Here is a 9,252-nt window from a genome sequence, read left to right on the forward strand (position 1 = left end):
TCTTCCCTCCAAAACCAGCTCCCAGGTTTGAAATACATGAATCAGGCATCAGCCTAAACACTGAATTATTCATAAACTGCTAATCTTCAGATTTCACTGAATATGCAGAAGTATCGATAAAAAAAAATAATGAGAGAATTGTACTTGCAAATTGCTCTTTATTAAAGGTTTAACTTGCATGGGTTCTCTATGTTCCCTATTAGACCTTGCAAAGCTGCATAGGATTAGAAATCAGAGAGGATAATAATGTACAAAAATAGTTTCAAATGTTGATAACACTGAACAGCGAGAAAAACATCTTATTTGTATAACTGAGCTAAAAATAAAAATGAAGAACACTGCTACAATTGCAATATGCCATCTTGTAGTGCTTAAAACATATGTCGGCGGCTCTGAGCCATATGCTCCCATGTCTTGCCTGCTACAGCGCGGAGGGAAGCTTAGCGATGCACCGATCAATCCTCAAAAGCACAAGCACTGGCCAAAACCTCCTACTTGGGCCGATGCCAAGCTGGGTTGCAGCTGAGGCAGGGAGGTACGGGAGGACCTGGAGGAGCTCGGGGCATGGCCCCGGGCTGCAGGAGGGCCTGCGGGTGTCTGACGAGGGAAGGCCTGCGAGGGGAAGGGGGAGCAGCTTCCTGCTGGGGGAGGCATCAAGAGGGGCAAACACTGAGTGCACGTCGTGATGCTGGGCGCCTGTGGAGGTGAGCACCCAGCTCTCCGCGAGCACACCCAACCGCAGCTGTGCCGTGCTGTGCCGTGCTGTGCCGTGCTGTGTGGGGTCTGCACTGTCACCTCTGCGGCACGGAGGAGCCCATGTGCACCAGAACACCCCCATCTCCCCAGAGGCGTCACGGCGCCTCCCGGATCTTCTGGAACACGGTGGTGGGGCAGGGCTGGGCCTGGAGCACCCAGCAGCGGCCCCAGCACGGCGCAGCGGGGCCCAGCTGCTGCCAGTGTCTGTTGGGCTCTGTCCCAGCGGCAGAGCCGAGGGGGCTCAGCCCCGGCCCCACCGGGGCCCTTGTACAAGGCCGCGGTGAGGGAGGTAGCAGTGGCTCTGCCGTGGCCCGAGGTTCGCACCCAGTGGTGCAGGGCATGCGTGCACATGAGGGGGATGTCAGAGCGAGTGGCCTGCACGGTGCAGACAGGTGTGAGCTCTCAGCAAATCAACAGAAAAGCACGGATTTACGCCAGCGGAGGAGCTAAGCCTTTGCATTTTAATTACAAAACATGTGTACACATTCACAGCCTTGTTCCCAGGGTTCCTATCGTCAGGAGAGAGAAGCCCGCCCTGCAGGGCCGTGGTGAAGCGGGGGCAGGCGATGGCAGTGGTGGGACTAGGTTCATGCTGGCAGGGCGGCGACGCACACCCTGAGGGCCGGCCGCTCCGGCGGGACCTACGCGGGGGAGACCTGGCTGGTGGAGACGGAGGAGGTCTCTGTCTTGCCAGCAGATGTGTCCTCGTCACCCAGCGGATTCTTGCCGCAGCAGAGGGTTGTGATCATGCAGTTACGGAACTGGAAGAGAAGGGAGACATCGGGTGAGGGCAGGTGGCCGCTGGGGGTTGCCTCTGTGCTGGATCCCTCTGTGCCGCCTAGGGCAGAGCCAGGGGGAGGGCACGAGCGAGCCCCAGCAGTGCCGCAGGCTCTGCCCAGGCTTTGGTGCCCAGGCTCTGTCCAGCGGTGGGGCCGTCACAGCGGGAGCATCTCCCAGAGACACAGGCTCCTGGGGGCTGTTGCAGGGGGCTGTGTGGAACCCACTGGCACGGCAGCGCTGGCTGCACCGTGCAGGGTGAAGTCTCCTTCCTGCCGCCCGGGGCTGGGGCAGCACAGCCCCAGATCCTCCACTGGGACAACCTGTGCCTCGTTCGGGTGGATGGGTTTGCATTTGCAAGATCTGTGCTGTGCGAAGGGGTGAGTTGCACTGTCACCACCCTCCTTCACACAGGCACAAGGTTACCTGGGAGCAAAGCCCTCGCAGCTCACTGGTGTGGTGGAGGTCTGGTGGCTCTCCCCAGGCTGCTATGAAGCCAAACACGACAAAAGAAGTCACCTGGCACGTGGCACTTACCTGTTTGTTCATTACAATGTAAATCACGGGGTTATAGATGGCAGAGCTCTTGGCAAAGAATGCCGGGATGGTCATGAAGATGGGCCCGAAGTCTGAGCCCTGGTTGGTGAAGATGTAGAAAGCGACGCTGGCGTAGGGGACCCAGCAGATCAGGAAGGCGATGACCATGATGATGACCATGCGGGTCACTTCCTTCTCTGCCTTCTGGGTGGTGGCAGACTCCTGCTGCTGGGCGGCAGCCTGCGGGCAGAGGGAACGGGGAGGTGGTGGATGTGGGGGAGGGTTCGGCCCGCAAGGGGCGTGGGGTCAGGGTTTGGGGTAGTTGGGCTGCACGGCCGGAGCTTGCGGTGCTCCCCGCAGGGGGCCCGACCCCGTCCTTCCTGCCACCTGTGCGGAGCGTGGCGCGGCCCCTCGCAGCAGCCTCACCGGCAGGCACCCACCTCCTTCACGGTGCAGACCAGGTTCCCGTAGCAGAAGAATATGACCATCAGCGGGATCGTGAAGTGAACCACAAACATGTAGATGACGAAGGATTCGTTGTTGACCTCAGGCTTCAGCGTGTAGTAGTCAATCCCGCACGAGCACTGCATGCCCTCGGGGATGTACCTGCGAGGTGACACTGGGGGTTGGCATCCCACAGATGCCAGCTGAGGCCCCGCGCCAGATGGCACCCTGCCTACCGTGACCAGCCGAAGAGCGGGGGAGCCGCGCACGCCAGGGCCATGATCCAGGTGAAGACGACCCCCATGATGGCGTGGTTCTCCCCGAAGCGGAAGTTGCTCATGGGCTTGCAGACCACCACGTACCGCTCGATAGCCAGCACGACCAGGGACCAGAGCGCAATTTCACCTGAAGCAGGGAGAGAGGGATGCAGATAATGGGCCTTTGGGGGCTGGGAGAAAAGCTACTGAAGGCAGCACGGGGCCTCCTCTGACCTTTCATGTTCCCAAGGAGGACCCCTAAGAGCAGGTAAATCCCCAGCCGGGTTCAGAACCAGCAACGAACATGGGCTAAGTGCTGACACGGTGGGAAGGCATCAGAAGGCACCTTCACACTGCAGTGCTGCCCCCGCAGTCACCGCCGTGCTCTGTGTGTCAGGGTCCATCGCTGAGCCCCATTCCCTGCCCGGACTGCCCCCACACCCATGGCCCCGCGGCCCCGCTCGGGGTGCCCGTCACACCGGGGTCCTACTCCTACCCACAGCTTCCCAGCAACTTGTGCCAGGAGCCCCGAACCAGCAAAACGGTGCCTCGCTTGTGGCTGAGGGCTGAGCTGAACGGAGGAGGGCGTTTTCAGACACACGATTTCTGATTAACATCTGTTTCTGTCAAAGCCGGGCTGGCAGGGGAGCAGAGACAGCTTGGCCAGCCTGCGCCACCGGGCGCCGCGTCAGAGCGAGCACCAGGCTCAGCCCCGCCAAGCGGGAAGAACAAACTGCCACATCTCCAGCCAGAGAGCAAGCCAAAAAGATGTGCAAATCCAGCAAAATCTGCTATTGGTTACTTTTCATTGCTACGTTGTTGTTCTTAGGATGCTGAGCAGGTGGCTACCAAAACAAGTTCTTTTTTTTTTTTTTAAAAAGTGTAATTTGTCACTTTCTTCACCTCCCACCTCCCAGCACTGCAACTGCCTCAGCCCACACCAGCGGCAGACCGAGTACCTTCCAGATACCACATGTTTTTCCAAGAGCATCTGGGCATCCTCCCACCCTTTCCTAAAATCTGGAGCAATTTCTGGCAGAAGATTTTTGAATATTTGGAAAACTCACCACCCAGTGTAGCAAAGAAGCCTTCGATGTAGCACCCTGTTACTCCAAAGACAAAGTACCCATTCATCGAAGTGTACATGGTGGTCGTGAAGCCTCCAAACACCATGAAGAGGTCGGCGACTGCCAGGTTCAGGAGGATGTAGTTTAGAGGTGTCCGGAGCTTCTTGTGCTGGATGGTGACATACAGTGTGAGGAAGTTGATGGGGAAGCCGAGCAGGATCAGCATGAACATGTAGGCAGCCAGCGCCGAGAACTTCCAGGGCTCAGCCAGGTAGTACTGGGGGTACTCGAAGGGGCTCCGCACCACCCCGGTCTTGTTGGACATGGGCACGTAGAAGTCTTGGCCTTCTGTCCCGTTCATGGTTGCGGTTGGTGAGGTGCCTTTTGCTCTTACTCAGTTTTTTTTTGTGTGCGTGGGGGAATTGCCTCTGAAGCTGGGCTCCCGCCACCTCTCGGCCTTCGCCGTTACCCCGGGGAGAAGTGGCTACGCTCACCTCTGCGGGGCACCCCTTATAAAGTGCCCCCTGGGGTAAGCTGCAGGCATTGGTGTCAGCACGATTAGGGCTTAGAGAATTATTAATCATAATCATCCAGGGGTAATTGGCTTTCTTGGGAAGGTATTAAGGTGACACCTGTTTCTGGCCTGCACTGTCATTGTTGCAGACCATGGTTCATGGTCATTATACATAAAGAGGAACTCTGCAGCACACTGGTCGATGGGGGGCCCAAACCAGGAGGCAGCTCCACCTGCACGGCCTCTCTCCTTGGCATGGCTGCACCGCTCCCCAGGCAGCGAGGACTCGGGGCAGCCCCGTGCCCTGGATGGTCACCGCGCCCCGTGGGTGCCCACAGCTCGTGCTGCCATTGCCCAGGGGAGGCACTCGCCCCACCGAGCACGCAGCCCACCCCAGGGGCACTCCAGGGCTGAGCTGCCCGCCAGTTGGACACGCCTCAGGTCCCCTCAGAGGGATGTTGGAAACAGGACACATCGCCACCAGGTCAGAGGGAAGGGCAAAGCACACAGGATCCTGCTCAGGGCTGTGCTTGCTCAAAGCTCCCAGGCTGAGCCTTCAGCTCTTGCCAACAAACAGACCTCTTCTCTGCCCCCTGGGAGCAGGAGTGAATCCTGTGACTGAAAACCCCATGACCACAAGTGTGGGGGCTGTAGAGGGTGCTGGGGTGGGCAGGTTTGGTGTGGTCCACCAGAGACAGAGGCCTGTCCTTGCAAGAGGAAAGCAGTGACACCAGGTAGCGGCCCTGCAGAGCCAGCTCCATCACAGCTGCCGCTCCCAGGAGGAGGCTGGTGACGGGGTACTCTCAGGCAGCATGACCATCAACCCTTCTCCCATGTGCTCTCAGCCATCTGCTTTCTCTGCTGCAAGACTTGACTGGGCAGGTGTGAAGAACACAGTTAAACACTGATCCTGCTGGTGAGCTTCCAGTTGTATCACCTCCTCCGTCCCTGGCCTGACGTGCTTTGCATCACACCGATTACATCGGTAGCACCAACAAAATAACCTCGCCCATCCGTCCTGGACAGGTTTCATTCTGCACTGGTGCTGAGAAAGGTTGTGGGCAAGGCACAGAAGGAAGTCTCCGAGCTGAAGCCAACATTTGACCTCATATTCTGGGTGACAGACATCTGCAGTCTCCCTGAAACTGCAAGAGTTGGATTCCGCATAGTGGGCATTAGAGCTACAGGAGAAGCTGTTGTTGGAGCCCCCGATGTTGGAGCCATCCTAATGTCTCTACCTCCCCACTTGATGCACTCAGTTGTGCTCGAAATGTTCTTTTTGCCAGTCAGCCCCTGAGTTGGACATTACCTGGTTTACACTTTTCAGAGACAACAGGACGGCGTGTACACAAGTGAACACAACGAAGCCAGCCACAGATCTCCCTTATGTTCCTTACAGCTCATGGCACCACGATTGATCTTTCAAACTCCAAAGCTATTTTCCCCACTTTTTTTTTTTTCCTTTCTTTCTTTCCTTGCACCCACCGTTTATCGCTGTTCTCATGTACACATTGCTCTCAGCACTAACAGCGCTCCAGTTGGCACGCAAATTCCAGCCCATGTCCCCGCAGAGGTCAGAGCAGACTGATGGCCCCTTGGTGGGGGACAGGGCTCTAGGGGGCCTGAGCACCCCCACAGCAATTGCTTTCTAGGCTGCTGCCAGGGGCTTGGGCTTAACTTCCCCTGCAACCAGGAGCTGAGAGGGCACCGGCGTGCCTCGTGCCAGAGCAGCTGGAGCTTGCGGGTGGGAGATGAGCCGAGGCTCACGGCCTCCTGGCCTTCATAAACTTGCTTCAGTCCTGGCCTAGTTTTCACCAGTGTTCCCTGTGGGCTAGTTTAGCACATGCAAAACCGTTCAAAGGGAAAAAGCAGGAAACTTTGTGTTCTTTTCAAATAAAAGGCCAAGCAGGAAAACCTTCCCTCGAAGTGGGGAACATCTTACAGAAGCACTATGGACCTGAAGTGCTGGTACCACTGACAAAGACAGCCCTGTCTGCCATCAAAGGCAGGCCACGATCACCCCGGACAGCCACAAAAGTCTTCCTTCCTTCACGTCAGCGTGCAAATGCCAGCTCCTCGCACATCCCCTGCTCGTACTGTGTCCCCCTCAATTAACTTTTCACAGCTGTTGTCAAGGCCAAAGCGGTGCCACTAACTGCAGGTGCAGTTGTTCACACTTGTACCTGGGTGTACAAGAAGGATTAAAGGTTTATCTTCCCCACATACAGATATGCCACATAAGCTCTGATGCAATAAGCTGCTGCTGAGGTCAGCAGCCGCTGCTCGGGGCTTAGAGCCCGACCTGCGTCACCACGGGAGCAGGGAAATGCAGGCAGTGACAGGGTAGGAGCGCAGGGCAGGTTGAAGGAACCAGTTGGTGAACCACCCACAGCTGGTTCAGACACAAGCTGTGTGCTGGGACTGCACACCCAGGGGCTTCGTGTCGTGGAGTCACCAGAGGGCTTCAATGGCACAGGGCTGGAGCTAGAACACCTCAACAACTGCTGAGCGCGCGGAGCCCAGCTTTGCCTGGAAAAGCCCAATACTGCCTTCAAACTTAGACTGTATTGACAGAGAAGTTGTTTAAAAAACACAAAAAAAAGCTTCCTTGTTTGATCTATTTTGCCTCTGTGCCATTGCAAACCCTGTCTATTTATTTTTATAATTTTTCATTCCTGCTAGCTCTCCAAAGCCAGCTCAGTTCTGGGAGAACGAACTGAATCCCATTTTGGCTCACGTATCAAACAGCATTGTTTATCAATGCCACTTGCAAAGTCTTTATTGCAAACAGTGATATACGAGTCAGAAAGCAGACAAGTGCTAATTAGAACAGAATGTTTTTAAAGCAGTAAATTAAGCAAATTTGGTCAGGAACCACTGAGGGACTCAGAAACCCTGTAGTGCTATTTCATAGAACCATGGCATGGGCTGGGTTGGAAGGGACCTCAAAGCCCCCCCAGTGCCACCCCCTGCCATGGGCAGGGCCCCCAGCCCCCAGCCCAGGCTGCCCCCAGCCCCATCCAGCCTGGCCTTGGGCACTGCCAGGGACGGGGCACCCACAGCTCCTCTGGGCAGCCAGGGCCTCACCGCCCTCATGGTGAAGAATTGCTTCCTTCTACCTGACCTAAATCTCCCTCTCTTAGTTTGGAGCCATTCCCCCTTAGGCTGAGCACCCCCAGCTCCCCCAGCTCCCAGCAGAGGGGCTCCAGCCTCTGGCCCGCTGCAGCAGGTCCCTGTGCTGGGAGCAGCGCTGCAGGGGGGGCTTATGGGAGTGGGACGATTTCCAAGTGTCACTTTGCAGGGGAACTCAAGCAGACGAGACATCGCTCACTGATTTCACAAGCACAGTGCTGCTGTTCACACGGCAGCTGTTTTACCAGCACCCACCAGCCTCAGTAGTTGAAGGCAGTAAATTAGATTATTATTTACCACTCGATACAAAGGGAGCCTTGTGACAGGCAGGATGTCACAATAAAACTCATGCTAACAAGGGTACGACTTGAACTGGATTAGGGTCAAGAGACCTATCACTTCCCAACTGCAACCCAGCCCAGCTGGATCCCTGCGGATTCTCGTGCTGTCAGAACTGCTCAGTAACCACCCTCGGGAGTTGTCCCTGAGTACTTGGTGTGCTGCATCTGGCTGGGATGCAGTTAACATTCTGCTGGGATGCAGTTAACATTCTTCACAGCAGCCCACGTGGTGCCGTGTTTTGGATTTGCCAAAAGTGTTGATAAAACAGCAGCCCTTTAGCTACTGCTGAGCACAGAGCTGAAGGGTAATTCTGTTCCCCACTCTGCCTCCAGCAATGGGCCAGAGCTGGGCAGGCACCTGGAGTGGGCACAGCCAGGACAGCTGACCCGGGCTGACCAAAGGGGTGTGCCATACAAGACGACGTGGTGCTCAGAAACAAAAGGAGAAGAGGAAGACAAACTCCATAACCACCACTACGTAACCATTACTCGTGCCCAGGCCCTGCTTTCCAGGAAGCAGCTGGACATCTGCCTGCCACAAGGAATTAAATAAGTTGCTCACTGCTTTTCTTGCACACAGGGCTTTGCTCATTGAACTACCTTTATCGTGACCGACAAGTTTTTCTCCTTTTGCTCTTGTGATTATCTCCCATCCTGCCAGAGCGGGGTGGGAAGTGAGCGTACAGCGGCACGGGTGCTTAGCTGCTGTCTGGGAGGGAGCTGCCACATCTGGTCAAGCAGCTGCGCCACTGAAGTCCCCTCAGTCTCAGCACCGGGTTGGCTGCACCAGACAAAAACTGGAGGGCAGGTCCATCTCCTCTCACCTCTCCACTGTGCTTCCCACGGCTCTGGGCCAGAACAACGCTACGGAGCACTGCTCGGAAACACGGCGCTAGCGCATCGCCTCTGCCAGGGAGCACAGCGCGGCGGTCACCGGAGCTGTGCCAGCTCAGCCAGGTGCCAAACCACAAAGGTGCACTGCCAGCACAGCAGCCCCCAGAGCTGACAGGATGCCCGCAGTCCTGGGAGCTATCCCACCAGCTTAGTAACAAAGCAACTTGCAGCACCTACAATTTTCTTCTCGGCAGATGAAGAACTCTCCTACCCTTAGGTACAGAGGAGGAACTGTGAGAAAACAGTGGCTGACTGTGAGCCCCCGGCTGCTTTGGTGTTCCTCCCTGTCAACCCGACGTATTTACAAGCACACAAACACATTCCGTTTAGCCCATCAGGTCAGTGGTTTTTCCTTCATTAAAGGCAAACATGCTAAAGTTACCAGAAACACACGGGCTGCAGCAGACAGATGAGGAACTTACATCTGGGCGTTTTTGTTACCATGAAATGGACACTTCCATACAGAACCTGTCATGTGGGTTTTAACAGGCATGAATTCTACATAGGTTAAAAGGAGATTCTGAGACAAACAG

The 9,252-nt window shown here is 56.0% G+C and overlaps 1 protein-coding gene across 1 annotated transcript; it reads right to left on the reverse strand.

Moving 5' to 3' along the window:
- Positions 1-208: 208 nt before the first annotated feature.
- RHO (rhodopsin) lies at positions 209-4,886 on the reverse strand. The gene is made up of 5 exons (XM_005012054.6): positions 3,839-4,886; positions 2,751-2,919; positions 2,511-2,676; positions 2,071-2,310; positions 209-1,517 (listed from the first exon to the last, which is right to left on the reverse strand). Exons 1-5 carry the CDS (start codon positions 4,197-4,199, stop codon positions 1,398-1,400), a joined length of 1,056 nt encoding a protein of 351 aa, XP_005012111.1. The 5' UTR covers positions 4,200-4,886; the 3' UTR covers positions 209-1,397.
- Positions 4,887-9,252: the final 4,366 nt, after the last annotated feature.

This window comes from Anas platyrhynchos, chromosome 13, assembly GCF_047663525.1.
Source record: "Anas platyrhynchos isolate ZD024472 breed Pekin duck chromosome 13, IASCAAS_PekinDuck_T2T, whole genome shotgun sequence".
Classification (NCBI taxonomy): Eukaryota; Metazoa; Chordata; class Aves; order Anseriformes; family Anatidae; genus Anas; species Anas platyrhynchos.